Consider the following 20,173-nt stretch of genomic DNA (forward strand, 5'->3'; position numbering starts at 1 on the left):
TAAAGTCAGATAGTTCGTCTGCTTCACCGTTAAAAAAAAAACAGCGATAGCGTATATCTGGAGCGGAAGAAGACAGCTACGAGAAAACATGCTGTATTCGTTTTAAACGTGGGCCACCGAATTTAATATCACTCAATCTCCCATAAAACACCAGTTCATGTGCAGCTTCCTAAAATGTTGCTCGCTCCATAACAAATCGTTATCGAAAGAAGCTGGAGTGGTGCATTTTTTTTTCTTCTTCTTGTTTGACGTTTATGGGGCTAAAGTTACAAATCAAGTCGTACCGCCGAAACACATGGAAATGAAGGATCAAGTCGAGGCTGCAGTCTGAAACACAGATCCGCGATTGTTCTATGGTGAGATAAAGTTTATGTCACTTAATGAATTTATTGAAGCACAACTTCAACATACCTTACGTGCAGCCTTGCACGTACTCGTCAAATACAGGCCCATCCGTTATTTTCTGCCTTTCAGTTATTTTTTAACATGCCCTTGCCTTTCCCCCATCAAATTTGGACCCTGACAGCGCATTTTTATTGTTTTATTTTTTGGGTTGTCGTATGTAAATACGTTAAAGTGAAAAAATAGATAAATAAATAAATAATAAAATCGGGCGTCCGTTGTGTAAAATAAGCTGTACGAAATAATTATCTATTCATCCTTTATCTTTTTTCCAATCTGATCCTCCCAGCTGTCTGAGAACTACGCCTGGGCTCGAATTAGAGTTTCTTTCTGACAGTGACTTAGTCCTGGACTGGTCGCCTTTCACAATTATGGGCAATTAAATCAGTCTTCAGTTATGTATACCGCTCACATAAAACCAGTGATGGAAAACATACAGACAATAATATAACAATTCTCGATATCATATATTCTTCCTAATCTGAGAAAAAAAATCATATGAATAAATCCCAAAAGCAACTTTGAGCTAAACTCAAATTGTGTGTTCTCCATGCACTTATGGCACCATACTGCCCTTAAGAGGCCAAAGCGCGCACAGCAGGAGCAGACGGTATTTACAGTTGGTCAAAATAATCAGTAAACGTAAACTTTGGTGCTAAAGTAATTGCCATTAGCTTCCAGTCATTTATGCTTATTCGGTGACCTAAACTGGTCAGTGTCCAATGACATTGCAACTGCTACATATGTATTTTATGTGCATTTAGGCCTATATTGAAGTAAGTTGTGTATTGCAGGAAACTGACTAAATTGGTGGCAATTAGACAAGAAATTGAAAATGCATGTGTAGCAATCTCATTGAATACTTGGACAACATCACCTAAGCAGTAGTTACCATATGATGTACATCGTTAAACAAAGTCTATGATGGTCAACATTTGGAGTGCCTCTTGAAATTGTTGAAGCCAAATGTAACTTAAATTCTGAATAATTTTTGAATTAAAATATAGATGCAAGTTTTGCTTTTACTGATGTGTGAATACATCAATTTTATAATAATGATTAATAATTAAATAGATATATAATTTACAAGAAATTTGTGTTGAACTGGTGTTTTGAAAAAAGTACAAAACAATAATTTTATTCTGTATTGTGTGTCTGTTGGACGCCGTGCTTCAATTTAGTCGACAGTAAGCTTTACGAATCCTCCCTCTATTAGTCTGTTAAAATCAGTTCCATCACGCACTATTTATTTCAAATGAGCGTATGGTGCACACATACTACACACAATTAAGGTGAATGACTCCCAACATTATTTGCAGGTGAGGAGGACACCAGCTCTCTGACACCATGGACAGAGGGTGGTTTATTGGACAAGAGAAGATTCTGCCTACAACATCTGTGCAGGAGACACATTTGTCTAGCCCTGGTAGAGTTTTTTCAAAGCCCTGTATAGCCATCAATCTGAATGAGATGCTAAGGCAAGTAAAAAACGATGTGGATAAGAGGCTGATTCCCATCCGCCCACCAGGTCCGAGAGTGTCAACGCCAAGCACTCGGGACTTCCACTCTTTCTTGTGTGAACCCATACCGAAATCCATCATCCGACGACGCTCACAGTCACTGCCGCCTACCACAGAGAAGAGAAGGAAATGCAGACATGTTGGTGTACGATTTATTGACTCCCTAGGCCTTGACCTGGAGGATATCAAGCTTTTCAAATCTGGAGACGAACCATCCATACCACAGCACGTCAGCTTTAGATTGCTGATGGCCGCAGAGTTGGCCGATGGAAACCAGTTGGAGATATCCTTGCCTTACTTAAAACCCCTTTTTGACCAACAGACCAGCGATCATCCAGGATTTTTGCATCGTCTTTACAAGCACAAAGTGTGTCTCGAGAGAGTCTTGTGTTTTGAATTTGGTGTCATCGGAATCGCACAAGTGCTCAATCTAGATTTTGAAAAAGACGTAACAGCTCGCTATTCATTTACAGAGTGGAAGAGCTGTGCCGAAACTAAAGCCTCATGGGTCTCTACTAGCACTAAGATCTGTGAAGGACAAGGTCAACTCACTTGTGATACGTTCCGTTTCCACTTGCCTGTCCCTCCATTCCTGCAGCCTGGGGCAATGTTAGAATTTGCCATCAAGTACGAGGTTTGTGGAGACAAATACTGGGACAATAATCATGGAGAAAATTACAAGTTAGTTTGCCATAACTACAAGCACACTGTGCCCAAAGAATGTGAGCATAGCATGGTTCACTTTTTTTAAGATGCTGCCCCAAAAATGAAAAGCACACTTATTGAAAATGATTACTTCCTTGTGATATTGACTGTTCATTTTGTGGAATGAATGAATGAATGAATGAATGAATGAATGAACTTTTTTTTTTTTACACCTAGACTCTGAATGATTTAGTTTTGAATCTGTGGGAGGAATCAACACTAACAGGAAATGCATCTATATTTATCTGCATCTTACAGGTTAACCTATGTCCTTGTATATTCCAGTGTTTTATTTGCACAAGAAAGCACATGAATGTTGGGACTTAAATTGGAAATGAGGTTCACAAAATGTCAATGTATCTATTTACCAAAAGCACTTTTTTTCCATCTGTATTTCACACTTAAGACACCTTAATTAAAAAAAAAAGTTTCTCAAATCTTCCAAAATTCTAATCTATGTATTTGAGAGGGACTAAAAAAATATATTTTGTCTTGACTGTTGAGCTATTCTAAACTTAATGTTTATTTTGTGTAATAAATAAGTTATCTAATGTCTGGCATTGATTATTTTAGCAAAACAAATGTTACTACTTAAGTAGTTCAAGAAGTAGCAATACCAATGCCATAAAAGTAGCTACATTTTGGTAAAACCAAATGGACAAATTTTCATGTTTCAGAGAATTGTAAGACTGAATACCCCGTTAGTTATATTCCAAATGTGTTGGTACACTGTTCAACAAAGACGCAGATAAACATTTCTAGGTTTTCTTTTTTTTTTTTGCATTGATTCTGACTCTTTCTTTTATTTTTTTCCTAGCGCAGCAGGTTTTCATATTACTAAATAAAATCTAATACATTTAGTCCTGGAAATATGAATTAAGAATTATAATCAGCAACATTTTTTTCTGAAATGTCAATGCAATATATCACAACACGTGGAGAAATGTTTTGCTCAAGCTTTTATTGGAGTTGTCAATCTTGAGTGCATTCTGAATAACCGAACGGCACGCTTCAAGTTTCCGAACGGTCGTAGTGAACTACTGCGCAACTGTACGCTTGGCGCGCTTTTCTGAACGCGCCACCTTCGAACAAGTACCCGGATGTTTAGATGTCGCAGCAGATCATCGGGAACTGTTCGCGAGTTTATTGGACAACAGGATTTGGCGGGTGTGAACCATAACTGAGGACTATGTAGCAGGAACCTTACTTTATAAGCGACTTTACGTACCACTGTCTGCATTTTTTCTCACCCTACTGGTAAATGAAATCTATTGTAAGGTTATTGTATGTCCTTTAAACATTACGCCTTCTGACAACTGCGTGTCATGCTAAACCTTTAATTTTAAGCTATCGCAAACCAACGCCGTATGCTAATGTAGCCGCGTTGCTCCTTGTATGTACAGAGGCTAAATACGTTTAATATTGATGACCTGTTTCTTTTACATTATAGTGCCGATAAACAAAACAAACAACAAAGGTTTACACTGTTTCTGGTAGGTCGCATATAGCTGTAGTGCTGATGTAACACAGCCACCCACGCACAGCACAATCCGGAGAAAGTTCATGAAAGTTCATTTGGCTTTCCGGTGAAATTTAAGGTGAAGATAATTTGACCTCAAAATTTCATTTTTATTTTTGTTTGTACTAAGGCCATGCTTTTCTCTCCCTTTTCCCCTCCAGATGTTTTGATGATAAAACCAAATTCCACTGAAACAAGAAGAATGGCCTCAGCGGTATAACATGTCAATATGTACACTTGCAGTGTTTTCCAAATTTTATTGAGCCAAGATACGTGCTCACATGATCACTAGGCAAAAATGCTACAAAATGTATACTGAACACAGTGGTTCCTTCCTTGTCCTATGAGTCCCATGTGGTTCGTTATCACACTTTTTGTTACCACATTAAAATAATGGGAATGCCAGTTCTGTTCCAGCCAATCAAAAATGAATTATACATTCATTCATCACCGCTTATCCTCATGAGGGTTGCGGGAAATATTGTAATGTGTTAATAAAAAAAGCACAGCAGAAGTGCAATTTATAAAAGCATATACTGTAATGACAAATCAAACAAATAAAGGATGGTATTGCATTCTAAAGGCTTCCAAAAGAAAATGTGTTGTTTCTAATCCAAAATAATGGCAATGGTATCTATCTGTCTGTCCTTTTCTAGTCAATGACAGCAATTGAAACGTTTGTATTTGCAGTTGGAGAACGCAATCGCTGAGGCACTCAAGAGCAGAAATGTTAACGCTCTGAGATCATTCCTGCAAAACAACGCCAATGAGGCTTTCAAATGTTCAGCGCAGTTTCTCAACAAATTGGATGATCTTATCATTTGGGTCAGATAATTTGGATACTCTCTTTTGCTGTGGTCCTTGTGTTGGGTTGTAGTGAAACCATGGGTATTCTTTTTTTTTAACAGAGCTTGAATGAAAAAGATTTCAATGCTGCCTGCGTAGCTTTTACAATCCTCCATAATTGTGGGAGAAACTTGAAATTTCCTAGTGGCAGTCAAGGAATTGCAGGAATAATAGAGCAAGGCTTCATCCAGAAGATAAGTATATCAACTATAAACAAATACTGTGCCAAAGAATCAGAAGGATAAACAGTTTTTTTTTAATTAATCAGATTTTTGTGCACATGTTTCAGTGGTTTATCAAATGTAAGGAAGTGTGGATTCAGCATGGACCGCAGAGGGATAAATCTTTGTCTACACTGTCAGAGGACTTCTTTGATGCTGTCACGGTGCGATAGTGTCTGAAAACCTAGGACATTGTACTTTCATAAATTCTACTGCATACAATTAAGTGATTGATTGCTTTTGTGACAGATTATCCTTGAAGCATCCAAAAAAGGTATGTTTGTTAATGCCCTTTTCCCCCTCCACATTAATGTTGTGTAATAAATGTAACCTGATATCGAATATACATCCTGATATCATTTTGACGTCGAGAATGACCTTCACACAGACTGCTGATCATATTGACAACTTTAAATAAGGGCAATGTCCCTCAGTGGTAGAGTGTCTGTCTCCCAACTTGAAGGTTGTCGATTCAGTCCTCACCCTTGGTGACCATGTTGAAGTGTGCTTGAGCAAGATACCGAACTCTAATTTGGTTGCATGCCTTCTCCCACTGGTGGAATATCTTAATTTGTTTGTATAGCTGTTGTACAATGACAATAAAGGTATTCTTCTTCATAATAACCTATTTTCAGGGCATAGAATAAGCAATGTGAGAAGAGAGGTCCATATGATACACTACATTTTAGCAGTTCTGTGGTGAATTCTGAATGACTGTTATAATGCCCCGTATATTTACAGCATTGGTGGGAATCCAATCTTTCCTGTATTCTCTTGGCCATTTGGTGAATGATCCCAGACTTTGCATCGTCATCAGAAAAGAGGTTTGATCTGCCAATTTTGCTGAACATTAAACTCCTTTGCCTCATTGCATAGTCTTCAATAACAATTAATGTGCACACAGGCAGTCTGTGCATTGAACAAAATTCTGAAAGAATTTGCAGCGTCGCCTGAGAAAGAAAAGGTCCTGACTTCACAGGAGGCCTCAGATATGATGCAAGTCACTATAATTTTAAAGAGTTTTTACAGTTAGTAAAATGACAGTTATTTCATGATGTTCACTTTTGTCATAATTATACAGGTCAGAGATGGCTGCTCAGATTATGCACTGTGGGGGTAATAATTGTGTTAAACATCATAATCCTGTTTCATTTTTAAAATTATTTATGAACACAAACTAAAACAAAATCGTTTGTGTCAGATTACGATTTCCAGGTTTCTCTGATTGAGGTGTTGTTCCGAATGACCACAGCTGACCAGAAAAAGAAGCTGCCCGCCGTCTGGTTCAGCCTAGCTCAAGTAGCCTGTGCTTTTGGCCAAATTCACCCTTTGGAGTTTGAAGCGGTAAAGCATTTGCTATGTCAGTGTTTCCCAAACTTTATTGAGCCAAGACAAAGTATCACAAAAAGTGGATACGCAAATTAATTAGTCTTTTGGGAATCGAGTGGTAGAAAATGTAATTGTTCTTCCTTTCTGTTGAACAAAGATGGAATTGTTTTTAGGCCAATTAAGTGAATTTGGATGATTTGCCATAGAACACTTGATCTCTCATGACATAGTACATACAAATCTCCCATGGCACACTTGTTGGGCATCACTTTGTCCATCATTGGTATTTACAGTTTATGGTACTTTTACCTGAAATGCATTGTAATGCCACTTCATATCAACCTGTCTCATTTTAGGATTGTCGTACATTTCTGAACTTCGTAAATGGATTACAAGGAGACAATCGAAGGTACACACCAATCAAATAAAATGTAACTTTGGCCAAAGAGGGGCAACATGGATAATTGATTAGCACATCTGCCTTACAGCTCTGAAGTACGGTGTTTGAACTGATTGCGTCATCACGGCTTACTGTTTTGGCTATGTTGTTTCTGTGACTAAAGTCTTTCAGCCATAAGCCAAAAATGTAATTTTGCAGCATTTCTGGTTGAAAACTATTTGCAGGAGATAGGGACTGGGCCAGCCTCCATACAGTGAAAATCCACATATAATTGATGAATTTAAAACATTTGTTACTTTTTTTTTTTTTATAAATTGAAAAAAAAAAAAAAAAATCTGCCTGCATGCAAATTTGCGGGTGCTGAACTGCATGCAGGGGTTGACTGTACGAGGAATGAGCTGCGGGTTCAATGTTGAATAATTACCTTTGCCCATGAAAATAGATTATTGATAGCTGTGCAACAATGAAGATGTGCTTATTTTAGTAATAAATGTCCTCTCTGCTGCAGAGTGAAATCTTACCCATGTTTAGAAGTGTTTCTGGGGAATGTCAAGGTCAGTTGCTACGGTTTGTAAATTATGTCTTGGTTGAGCACATTCCAACAATGCAAAGCAAGTGGTTAAAATAACAACAATTGATTTGCTTGATGTTGGAGAATGATAGTTTCTCATGTTTAATGCAATTGGTCTAAACGATAATTACACATACCGTCAGCTTCTGAAACCCGCTGATGACAATCCTGACAAGTTCTGGATTGACTTCAACCTTGGCAGCCAAAGCATCTCTTTTTATTTCTCATGTGCTGATGAAAAGTCTCGGGTATGTCAAGATTTTGATATTAAATATCTATTTTGTTGTATTTATAATGTATACGTACATCTGAATGATTGATTATTGGCATCCCGTTGATGTAGACAGGTTATTGGGATTCAATCTGTATCCCTGAGAATGAGATCCACAGCTACAGTGTTACAGGTACTACATTACATACACTTACCGACCAAAGTATTGAGACATCCATCACCTTTGGCTTTGAATTAATGCATTGGGGCTTAGCCTTGATTTTTGCACTGCATGGTTCAAAGGACAGTAAAGCCCCTTTCTGAAAGCAATGTTGAATTGAGATATTGGGAATCAAGCACTTTAATTCCCAAGCACCATTGATCTCTGAATATTCAAATTCATAGAAATATATTCCTGTTATTCTCATGTCACTATTTTACCAAATACTGTACCATTTACCAGAATTAACATCTGACTTTTTTTTTCCATTTCTTCCAGAGAAGGGAATGAAACAAATCTTACAGTTACAGCTGTCTGCAGTAATCACGGTGGGTAGCGTCCAAGGATCAAATATCTTCATCAGCTTCTGCTCCACCTTAGACATCCTCCAGACTGTTCGTTGCATCTATGGACAAGGAAAGATCAAAGTAAAGTAGACATTCACACAGTATTTGTTATTAAGCACTTAAATGGATATGATCTACTTGATTCCTGAATCCCAATATTCGCACAGCCAACTTGTACATTCGGCAAAATTGGTGAAAGCAGTTCCTTCGGACAGAAGGCAGAATCTTTTAGCAGAGCACGGGCACGTAGTCCACACGATGAAACTTAGAACACCTTTTGTTTTGCGCAGTGTCTTTAAGAGCTTACTGAAGGTGACAAAATCTGATGTTTAGGCTTCATTTGTGAAGCTCACTTCAATAGTCATTATTTTCTTCCTTTTACTATCAAATTTGACTACATGTGGTAATGTAGACCCACTGCAGAGGTAAAATAAATTGATAGAGATTTGTGCTGTCATTTTTATGTGTGAATGTATTTTGAGTGGTTAACTGTTTTCCAGATTCAGTCACATGATGCTCTGCAAATACTGTAGCAGATTATATTTAATACATATGTTTAAGAACACTTGGGAAATCACTAACATGTCTCCTCCCCTGGCAGAGCACATTTGGAAAGAGGTCTACTGTTAACATGACACTAAATATTGACATTGAAGAGAACAAATCCCAGGTAAAGTGCACATTCGATCAACATCAATTTTTTTAGAAGTAATATTAAACAATTACATATCTAAAATCCTTATTTGATATCTTGTTTAATTAATATATTTAAATTAACAGTATTATTTTTTTGTAGAGTTATTGATTATGATAATAGTAAAATGTGTACAAACACACACAGATTTGCTTCTCATCAAAGATGGAGGCTTGTCCCAACCACAAATTGTATAATTCTTAAAAATGCAAAACAACATGCATTCACATGCTTTGCATTGATGCATCTGTCTTTCAACAAGTGTTAGTAGTATCCCATTGAGTTGTAAAAAGTTAGGAGCTGCCTATACTTGGTACTTTGATTTTGTGAAGTTCTGCGCAGAGCCCTCAAGCTTCCAGACCTCTAGTTGAGGAGCTTGAAGGAGATACTGCCAGGCAGCAGGTACCATGGCGACACAACTAACAGTTCATTAAACTCTCGTGTGTGTGTGTGCACGCGCATGCGCGCATGTCCATGTGTACACTACACACAGATACTGATACCCTATTTCAATAGTCAGCCCTAGAATAGGAGACTGTTCATGTAGTTGTGGATAAAGTGAGTAAAACAGAGAATCAAATAAGGATTTTATCAACTGTCTATGTCTGCCATCTTAGACTGAAATGTGGTCTGTTGTCACTCTCCAGCAGAATTTAGTCCCTGAGACTCAAGTGTCCCAAGATAACGATGACAAGAGCTCGCTCTCATATCTTGGAATTGAACAGCCAACATCTTTAGAAGTGACTTTTTGTACTTTACAGAGTTTTTTTTTAAAAATATTTAGAATATTTTGCCAATTTGTGTTTTCATTTCCAGAGCGCAGCCAACATGATGCTTTCTGGCTTGACCACCTTAAGCAACGACTGTTCCAAAGGGGGCATACATAAATCAAGTACGTGACACTAGAATGGGGCAGCCAACTTGTTGAGCATCAAGAGCCTTTCAAACAACCACATTATTGTACAGAGCCACACTGCAATGTCTAGCAATTTGTTGAGTAAAGGGAGACTAGATCTTAGACTACCTAAAATCAGGTCAAAATAGTTGCACTAGTTACGTAACGTGATTTGGGTGGATGTAAACAAGGCACAGGCAGACAGATTCTGAGTGCCACAGACGTAGTATAGTGCATGTCATTGCATTTCATTGATAATTATGACAACAGAGTAGGACAATACCTCTGAATCATTGTAGAAATCAATTCATTGAACAAATTATTATAAAAATCAACTTAAATTTTTGATTGCACCACCCTGACTGCACGGCACAACTATGCGTTGGGGATGTCAAACACGAACATAAAATTGCAGGTGCAAGGCGGTCTTCAAATACCCATGTCGCATCAGCTACAAGGGGAAAGCCTGAAGTTTACCTGTATAAACACACTTTGCACGAGTCCCTGTGAGTCAATTTCTGCTTCCCCATTGTCAAGGACTATGTGCGTTTTGAGCGCTCTGATTTAATGGGAATGTGGGGGAGCTGCTTCTATTGGCCAATAGTCGTCTGCATTCCACTAATGGCGCAAATGCTCTCTTCCACCTGTGGACTCCCGGAAAATACCAAAAGGAAGAAAACTACACCCATGCCAACAGTTAGATTGTGCTTTGCGTTAAACTTGCACTGTGCATGAAAATAAGGCCCTTAGTCTTAAAGGGTGTTGTTTGTTCTTTGATCATATCAGTAAATAATACTCATTACTTCCTATTTCTGTATGTTAGACATTTCAGCAGAGAACAAAGGGAAACCATCTCTGGAGATGTTTTGTGTTTCTGATAGAAAGAAGAAGGCTAACCTCGCAAAACAAAAGACCACTGATGAAATCTCCAAATGTGTCCGGACAAAGCAGGTATGGTTTTACTAGATACTATTTTTATATTATAGATTTGTATATTGATTTTATGTACGTATATTACTTCTGAGTGGTCATAGAACAAACACTGTATAGTTAACCTTTGAATGGGGAAAACAAACCCACATTGTCCTAATGAGTCATGCTTTTGTATCTACGGCATGTAACACATCACAGTTCTTTTACATGTACAACTGAACCAATTTACTTAAACCATGTATATTTTTCAGTGAGGGTTTGACCTTTCTTTACATCATGTTTCATCTCAGTTTCAATAATGAAAGTTGCATTTACTCAAACAAACTCAACTGGCCAAGGCTGCAGGTACACCTGGACAAATAGTAAAAAAAAAAAAAAATCACAAAGATTTTGCAATTGCAACACTAAGGAAAAAAGAAAATATCACATAGATTATTGTTTAATGTTTAACATTACATCTTGTTTGTAAAAAACTAACACATTGAAGAAATGTGATACTAGTCAAACAAAATTATAATTACAGTAAAGCATACTGGTAATACTGTACCTCCTCCTATGAGTCCCTCTGTCATTTTTCTTTTTTTTTTTTAATGGCACAAATAAGCTGCAAATCCCATAATGTGGTGCAACATTTGCTATACTGAATGATCTGTATGCATTCCATAACACTGGTTACATCCAAAAGCTGAAAAGCTGTGCATTTTAAATAAAATGCACAAATTTGCGTGAGCAGTGTTTCTCTGTAATGAAAATTAACAAAATATCACATGGAGTATCCTCAGTGAAAAACACCTGCAGTTCATTCTGAGACTCTGCAACTCAGAACCTTACCCAAAAATAACAGCAACATTCATATTTTGAATTGGTTCTTTCAATAAATGCAATGTTTAGCCTGGAACCTTAAGTATGCTTTGAATTATGTCCCCCCTTGTCCTATTGAGTTTGACACCTAGTATGTGATATTTTTTACTTGCTCGTCCTATAGAGCATACCAGTATTAAGAGAACCAGAAAGAATGCAAACAGGACAAGCTATAGACCAGTTTCAGGGTAGGTATTTGCCACGCAACTCGTTTCCAAAAACAGTGTTTTGTGTACAAAAGAATCACTTTGTCATTCACACTTGCAGATAATTCTTTTGTGCCTGACACCCAGCCTTTAATTGAGAGAAACACGTAAGGACCGCAATAAATCTCCATTGCTCACTGCATAGTATACTGCATTTCTGTCTGATAATTCTTCTGTGCTCACCTTAAAGGTGTCAACGGAACAAACTGTCAATTTCGAAAATACCCAAAAGGCCGCCACAAAAAAACAATCTTCTGCCAAATTCTGGTAAGCAATATGCACACATAGTATCATCCCTGAACGTAGCAATGTGACAAGTGGCTGCCATTTTTGTGAAATCTTGTCACTTTGCTACTGAAAGTTATTAAGTGTATTGACCCACAAAATATTTGTTTTCATCATGTTTAAATAGCAACCCTGTGATCTTTGCAGGACAATCTTCAAATGTTGCAAAGAAGCAAGAGCGCCTACAATCTGCCCAGACAGTTGCAGGTTTGAGTAAGCAAAAGCACCTCAATGGCAAACATACTCGCCACCCGCAACAGGCCGTCAGAGAGAAAAAGTCACGCTTTGCGACAAAAGGAAGTGCCACAGCCATGTCATTTATGATATCTAATGAAAAGGGCTCTAAAGAAAAAACTCCCAGGGGCTCAGATGATTTTGAGCTTCACCTTCCTAAAGAGCTAGAGGCTCAGGGCAAACGACTTGACAAAACCATTGACAGAGGCAAGCAATCATTGGTGGCAACTTCAACTGAGGCATCGAAAACCAACCAGGAAAAAAATTCAAATGATAAGGTATGATGTTATTGTTTTATGTTTTTTATTACAGAAAATCGGTATTGCATTTTTTATGGTCAATGATGTATCTGCAGAATCTTTGCTAAGTCTAATATTTTGCCATTTTGAATACCCTGAACACGACCACTTGTTGGTTTAAAGACACATATTCAGCTCACATGAGTTAGTATTGAAAGTTAGAATATATTTCACTTGGGTGGACGACAGCAATATTATGACTAGACGTTGTCCGGGTTCAAGTTTTTCGCCATCAAGATCAACTACGTCAGACAAATGAAAGCTTCTGATATAATGATACTTTGTGTTTTACTAAGAGAGCTACAGAGTTTGTAGGCAACATGGTGAAACGTATCACTAGCTATTATTCTAAGAACAACAACAAAAATGGAGGTGCACCTCAACGCGGGATTCCACCTAATGTCAGCAGGTACACACACTATTGTTGTATTAATGGGTGTTTTTCTGCAAGAACTTAACATAGACCAGATGTATTCATTTTTAACCCTATTTTTGACCTTCAGCTTACTTTTCACCAGTGAAGTAAGTGACCTCTACCTTTATTATTTACTCATTGAGAGGAGCCTTGATGTTGAGTTGCTAAAGATTATTTTTATTTGCTATAGAAAAATGCACAAGCAAAAGATGTAACCAAATTCCACAGTAAGATCACATCAAATTCTGTCAACAAAAGGTGATAACATTCAACAGAAAGAGTTGGCATTTTGGATTCCGATTTTAATACTTTTCTCTGTTGCACAGAAAAGATGTTTTTGAATTTGGCATTGATGAGCCATTCAGCATCGGGGTAAATATTGTGTTTTTGTAGCTTGTGATATTTGAATCCAACATTATTGTAACCACATTATTTTTGTTTAGGGAAAGGGCAAGACATTCCTTGGCAATTCTCCCACATCAAGCAAGTATGTCTAACTTGGCGAAATTTGGTCTGATGGTCTACCATATGATGAATGAAATGAACTGAGAATACTTTGTATTAAGATTCATCTTATTTCATTATACATTTGTTGATTTGCAGAGGTATCCGTGACTCTTCAGTGTACTTTCCCGCAACCAGATCAAGACAACTAGCCACAAAAGTATCTTTTTCCGTTTCTTTTTTTTTTTTTTTTTTTTTGCCATGTGGTAATTCAGTGGTTTGGGGTATGTTGAATAAAAACTGCTACTCATTGGCATAAATTTGACCTGTACATTTTAGGAAAAGCGGGATGGAAAGAAGCATCTGTTCAGCAGAGACAATATCAATTCCCCAGATGTCCGCACGCTGAAAGAGTCAAGCAAGAAAACCAAAGTTAAAATGACATATGCCCAAAATGAACCAGTCACTTCAAAACGATTTCAGCCTCATAATTCAAGTAAAACATTTGTCTTGGTCCAATTCATATATTAAAATGTTGACAAAGTGGTTATTGAACTAATAATGCTGATAAAATGGTTAATTAACACATGTCTGTACAGCTCACCTCCCAATTTCTGCCATGGTAGATAAATCCCCAGTCGTACCCAAAAGCATTCCAAAACCTAGAAAAAGAAATTCAAGACTCAACAAGGTAAGGAAGTGTTCAGAGATACTGTGCTCATGGTACCTTACTACAGTCAGCCACAATGTGTTGTTATTCACTCAAATAATATTCATTTGTAGAAGCCAATGGAATTTCAGAAGGATATTCCAGAGCCTGATAGTCCCTTCAATGTCAACAAAAGACCCAGGCGAAGTGCAACCTTAGCAAAGAGCTATAAAGAGCCAGCCACAGATGAGAGCCTGTCAGAATCAGAGCAGCCTCAAGTAACCAAGGCAAGGGTCTTTCGGAAGTCATGTCAGTTACTTGTTAGAAAAAGCATTACATCGCCAAGCCTATCATGTTTTACTGATATTCTGATTCCGTAATTGTCTCACAGTACACCAGCCAACATCTCGTGATGAAAGGCAACATTACATCTCTACTGTTCTATCTGCCAGCAGGCATGTAAAAGTATTCAATCAAACAAATCCAATGCCACGAAGGTTCATACCCAACAACAGATATCTAAGTGTCCTCGTCCTGTCCGCAAGACTTCCCCTTCCTCCATCAAGAAAATGCGACGTAAGTCATTTAAGTACTGTTAAGGACAGATGTATTGAAATGAGCTACATTTTTGATTTTATACACTTTATGCATGTCCTCAAATTGGACAGTCTTGTCAGTGTACACTGCAGCTGTATAATAAATCATATGATAAAACTGAAAAATGTGATTAGCCACAGTAAATTCAGATTAAACAAGGGGCTCGTAAGTTTATTTACACTGGGTCATTTAGAAGGGAGCAAATACTTTTTCATGGCACTATTAATGTTAATAGCCTTACAGTACCAAGAAAACAGAATTGATGAATTAAAAGTTGAAAAAATATGAATGTTAATCCACCCAGCAATTTCAACAATAAATTGTAATGTCCTTTGCAAATCAAATCCTAATTATTAATATTAAGCATTGATTGAGTGTATGTATCTAATTTATATACTGTATTGTCTGTATTCATATACACTGTATTTTGGACCTTTACAGTCCCTGAACTGTCCACCCAGTCCCCGCAGTTGGAGTTCTCACCTCTCGTCAGACTGCCACCGGGTTTCTCACCAAAGAAGGTAAAACAACGCCTCTGGGTACTAATTATTTACTAGTATCGCCTCATCATTGTTGTCGGTTCAAGTCTGCTAAACAACAATGAAACAGAATCCCTTTCTTATGACTTCAAGGCAGTTGTGTGGAATTTGTCCGCTTTGAGATGCACACGCAGCTGACACATGACAGTCATGGATGTCATGTGGGAGAGTTTCTGACAAAATGTAAAAAAGAAATCCGAAAATGAAGTTATGTTAGTTGGCACTGAAGTCACTGCGCACCCTGCACTGATTGGCTTGTTGATCTAATTCCTAAGGAGTGACCCTAGAGGCAGAATTTCAGTGTAGTAAGTTTTGTCAGGGGGCACTGCAAAAACTAACCATGCAGTACTTTCTATCTGTTATTTTGACCTTGTGTTCTTTCCTTTGTTTTTAGAAAAGTGTGATCCAACCGTCTTCACTTCCACTGTCTTTTTCTCCCTTTTTAACGCCCATAAATCTATCCCCGATCTCTGATTCGCCCCAATCCCATTTTCCTGGAGCCACCACGAATCCTGACGTGAATTGCAGCTTCAGTGAGGAATCTTCTATATCTCAGGTTTCCCTCAATCTGTCATTCACCATTGGAGTTCAGCAAAGGGCAATTGCCTTACAGGCTTCTAGTCCGAAAACAGAGGTTAGGTTCTTGTGTTTCTTATGTGGAGAAATAGTAACTCTGAAATAATAGCCACTCTGAAATATGAATGACTGCATCATGTTTTGTCCCGACAGAAAATGGCACACTCAAATGAAGATTCTTCTGATACTCTAGCCTCAGGTAAACTTTGATTCAACCAATATCCTTGGTGCTTCCCATCTAACCACAAAGCAACAGTGTCTCAAACACGTGACGATGATTAATAGTGAGATATTGTAAAGGCTTCTGAAACAATAAGAGGAAATATCTGACCCATGTTAAACATTTCTTTTTAACATTGTAATGACAGGACCTACTCGAAAGCGCCACAACTCCTTGTCCAGTAACGTTGAGGAAAAAAAGAGACAAAAAAGGAAGCGCATCTCTGGCTTGAAACATCATGTCTTATTCAACTCCTGTAAGAAAAAAAAAATTGCATTATTATTAAAAGCACATTTTGCATTAATTGCGCTTAAGTTATCTCAGTACAGCGATCCCTCGCTATTTTGCGGTTCATCTTTCGCGGTCTCAGTGCATCGCGGGATTTTAAGAATGTTAAATATTGCAGATATTTAAGTTGCATCGCGACTTTTTACGGCGTCTCTTGGAGCGTGGGAGCGTCTGTCCATTTGACTTTACAGCTCACTATTGGCCATTAGAGGAGACGAGACCAATGGAAACATGTTGATCTGTATTCCTGCCACTGATTGGCTTAGAGCTGAAAGTACAGTTCTAACCATGCTTTATCTCTGCCTCACGCAGTCGTGATCCACTCATCCACCTTGTTCACGTCAGCAGAATCAGTCAATAAATCAAGATAATTATAAAAGTCAGATATTGTAAAATATTGACTCCACATCGCAGATTTTCACTTATCTTGGAACCAATTATCAGCAATAAATGAGGGATCACTGTAATTCCACCTTTTGCTATTATAAAATACAATACATTACAACTTTATTTATAGAGCACATTTCTCAACAGCTGCAGCTGTAACAGAACAATGATGATAATAATGCAAGATTAAACTAATGGTACTGTTTGCTTTAGTAAAGTTAGGCAAGATAAACCATGTCACCTTTGTGAATGAGATGAAAACTATTAAAAGAAGTCATAAAATAGATGAAAAATACGTTACATGGACCTGTGGACTTTCTTGTCAATTATAGTTCCTGAGAAGAGCATTGACGGTGAGGTGAGCCATGAGCAGACCACCTTCTCAATGATGATGAATCACTGGGAAAAAGATGGGGGAAATGGAGAGATGGATCTGGACGACTTAGAGTTTGTGGATGTTGGAGTTAACCTGAGTAATCTGTCTCCACAACTCAAATCTAAACTAAACTTACAGGTGGAAAATATATGAATGTACTGGATATTATCGCCAAATATTTTACTATACAGTAAATAGGGATGGGAATTGATAAGATTTTTGCCATTCCGATTCCGTTTAATGATTCAATTCTTGATCGATTCTCTCATCGACTCTCATTTGAGGAAAAAAGCACAAACGCTTATGATCATTTTGTTTTATATATTGCAACTTTTTGTAAATATGACATTACAAACCTAAGAGTGAAGCCTTTAAAAAATAAAGTTTTGTCATCTCTTTAGAATTGGGGCGAGCAAAACATTCTGTTAGGAGGGAAGAATGCAAACATTGTCCTACAATAGAAATTATCACCTACCGAAAATTAGGGGCTTCGACAGTGGTAAATGGGTGCAAGTCCTTAACTTTGTCATTGCATGATTACTTTCCTCAGTCCTTTGCTTAGACATTTTGCGAGAGGTACAGTACTGCTGGTGTCTGAACCAGTCAGACTGTGCCTCTCGTCGTCATCTAAAATAAAACATGAGATGCGATTTGCAAGATAGATTTCATAATTATAGAAATAGAGCTAACACGATAAAGCAGCGGCTCAAACACATGACATTCCGTTAAACATGGCATACTGCATGTACAAATGCTTTTGCACATTTGAGGTATTTACTCCCTTTGTTGAAATGTCAACATTGCAAGTATTGCACGTCGCTCTACTCACGTCCTTCTTAGCTAAATGTAACCAAACTTTGGCGCGCTTCTGCCTCACGTTATTGTTTCTGGCTGCGCTAGTAACCTACGTCGCTACGCATGTTGCGTAACGTACATAGCGACGTAATTTGTGCTTACTTGAATCGCTAAGGGAATTGTTAGAAAAATAGCAAAGGATTGCAAGGAATTGGTTCGGTGGGAACCAGTTCTCAACAAGAACCGTTTCTCAATTCCCATCCCTAACCGTAAATAACAATTTACATTTGATCACATACGAATCACTATGGTTTTAAACGACCTAACTTTATACTGTTTTTAGAAGAAGAACTACATCAAGTTAATGGAAGGTTATTACAATGAAACTATGAAGACTGTCAAGCAACACCTCTTCTCTCTCACCAAGCAGCTTAACAAACACAGGTCAGTCAGTATCTACTATATTGCCAATGAAACATTTTGAAAGGACATAACTTAATTTAATATTGTCTTCGACTATGGCTTCTGAAGGCCTCAATCATTGTTTCCCCTTGATAGATTTCTCTCCCTTTTTAATAAATGTTTAAACTGGGTATGTTTTCTTCCCATACTGTACAGGGCTAATAAGTTTGCAGATGTCAAGAATGTCCTTATGAAAGAGCTCTACAATCTGGAGCAGGGGAAGGCTGTCCTGAATAGCATGGATAAAGACCTGAATGTAATGTACATTTGCTCTCTCTCATCTCAAGGCGCACACGCCCGCATGCACATGTACGAACACGTGCACGCACACAGACAATTCTACATAGTCACTTGAAATATGAGTGTATGGTTTGTTGTGAGTTCACCAGTGAGTGATCAGTGTATGGCCTCTTTGTTACAGATATGCATGGAAAATCAGAAGACTTTCTTCCAGTCATATTGTGAGCAGGGAACCAATAGGTAAAGTTTGCGGTCTGTGGAGAATTTCAATAACATGACTGAAAATTGCTGTCTGTGTGTGTGTGTTGGGAGATCAAATTTGGAGTAACATTAGTGACTTTAATTTAATCCTACTTGAAACATGAAGGATGAAGTGGACATTTATGGCGATAGTTTGCTTTTTTTTGTTTGTTTTTTTCTTCTTTCATTTAGCATAGAGGTCCTGAAGAGAACCCTGGGAGAGTTGCACTCAAACCTTGAGTACGAGGAGCCGTTCTTCACATCCCAGGTCTGAAGTGGCTTTTAATATAAAATGTTAGCTTGTGTGTCTCATCATTTATGAGCCGAATGATACCAACAATTTGATCTTCCCGTTGTCTCATGGGTCAACTTGTGCCCACTATGTCAGTGGTTCCTCCACACCTTCTGACAGCCTTTCACTGTTTGCAGATGGCTCATTTGAAAAAAGACATGAGATCAATCCAAGAACGACTCCTCAGCACAATGGTCAGTGAACATAGTGCGAATCAGTTTCACACTGGGTTTTGTCTCGTATGTCAAGTGTGATACATTGTTCTTGTCTGGCCACAAGCGTTTTTTTGCTTGAGATACATTTTTGTGTTTTCACATAAAAGGTCTTCAAGGAGTGGTCATTATTCTGCTTGTGTGTGTTTTTGCAGCACAAGGACGCCCTGGAAAGTTTGAGGAGAGGACTGCGTGCCTGGATCCTTGATTGAAGTTGCAATTTGAATTGAAGGATAAGTTATGCTAAGTTAGTGTAAATATTACATTAAGTCATAAGTGTAAGTTAAGTTATACTGTTAATGTTTGGTATTTTTTAACAGCAGTTACACTACTACTGTTAATCAAATATATAGAAGTGTTATGGGCAAGTTGTGTTTCTGTCTCCCTGACCCTTGTGAATTTTACTTTTTAAATCTAAGATTTGCTAGACTTTCATGGTGTATACTCATTTTTGCAACATTAAATTAATGTGATATAAGAACATATTTTTGTGTGTGGAAATTGACACATCATTTACAATCCAGGGCAATATTATATAGTAGTCCATACAAAATGGATTCTGGAAGGTGTCATGTCCTGTCTGTCGGTCCTTTTTTTCCAATTAGTTTTGATTTAGACTCTGCCTTGTTTTCTAGTTCCTGTTGATGAATGCCAAGATTCTTTTGTTTATTTCTTTGTTTCAATGTCTGTCTTATTAGGCTGTTGTTTCCACCTTGTCCTGTGAGCCCCACCACCGCCTTGAA

At 37.8% G+C, this 20,173-nt stretch overlaps 2 protein-coding genes across 14 annotated transcripts; both read left to right on the top strand.

Moving 5' to 3' along the window:
- The first annotated feature begins 3 nt into the window (after nt 1-3).
- Nucleotides 4-3,178, top strand: ppp1r3da (protein phosphatase 1, regulatory subunit 3Da). Of its 2 annotated transcripts, XM_088361536.1 has the most exons (3): nt 4-356; nt 1,722-1,828; nt 1,931-3,178. In XM_088361536.1, the coding sequence occupies exons 2-3, from the start codon at nt 1,750-1,752 to the stop codon at nt 2,671-2,673; spliced, it is 822 nt and encodes a 273-aa protein (XP_088217662.1). In that variant the 5' UTR covers nt 4-356; nt 1,722-1,749; the 3' UTR covers nt 2,674-3,178. The 2 variants fall into 2 exon arrangements, with proteins under 2 accessions (XP_088217662.1, XP_088217655.1); XM_088361529.1 differs by having other exon boundaries at nt 9-356; nt 1,722-3,178.
- A 153-nt stretch (nt 3,179-3,331) lies between these two features.
- On the top strand, nt 3,332-19,888 carry sycp2 (synaptonemal complex protein 2). Of its 12 annotated transcripts, none has more exons than XR_015854304.1 (45): nt 3,332-3,884; nt 4,125-4,225; nt 4,308-4,360; nt 4,837-4,971; nt 5,055-5,186; nt 5,273-5,377; nt 5,463-5,487; nt 5,955-6,037; nt 6,118-6,209; nt 6,295-6,329; nt 6,415-6,557; nt 6,899-6,951; nt 7,451-7,496; nt 7,657-7,761; nt 7,857-7,917; nt 8,224-8,372; nt 8,893-8,961; nt 9,633-9,725; nt 9,802-9,877; nt 10,704-10,831; nt 11,799-11,862; nt 11,942-11,987; nt 12,071-12,147; nt 12,313-12,677; nt 12,995-13,107; nt 13,202-13,220; nt 13,304-13,371; nt 13,440-13,485; nt 13,557-13,600; nt 13,717-13,777; nt 13,897-14,053; nt 14,157-14,248; nt 14,341-14,493; nt 14,659-14,782; nt 15,245-15,324; nt 15,737-15,976; nt 16,072-16,117; nt 16,287-16,394; nt 17,146-17,327; nt 18,328-18,428; nt 18,603-18,702; nt 18,868-18,926; nt 19,124-19,194; nt 19,356-19,412; nt 19,586-19,886. XR_015854304.1 is itself a non-coding variant. In XM_088361449.1 (45 exons), exons 3-45 carry the CDS (start codon nt 4,316-4,318, stop codon nt 19,640-19,642), a joined length of 4,155 nt encoding a protein of 1,384 aa, XP_088217575.1. In that variant the 5' UTR covers nt 3,332-3,884; nt 4,125-4,225; nt 4,308-4,315; the 3' UTR covers nt 19,643-19,888. The 12 variants fall into 12 exon arrangements, 10 of the variants coding, with proteins under 10 accessions (XP_088217575.1, XP_088217542.1, XP_088217534.1 ...); XR_015854303.1 differs by having other exon boundaries at nt 18,603-18,755; nt 19,119-19,194; nt 19,586-19,599; XM_088361449.1 differs by having other exon boundaries at nt 18,331-18,428; nt 18,603-18,755; nt 19,586-19,888.
- Nucleotides 19,889-20,173: the final 285 nt, after the last annotated feature.

This window comes from Syngnathus floridae, chromosome 2 (assembly GCF_059516105.1).
Source record: "Syngnathus floridae isolate MCC-2025c chromosome 2, RoL_Sflo_1.0, whole genome shotgun sequence".
Classification (NCBI taxonomy): Eukaryota; Metazoa; Chordata; class Actinopteri; order Syngnathiformes; family Syngnathidae; genus Syngnathus; species Syngnathus floridae.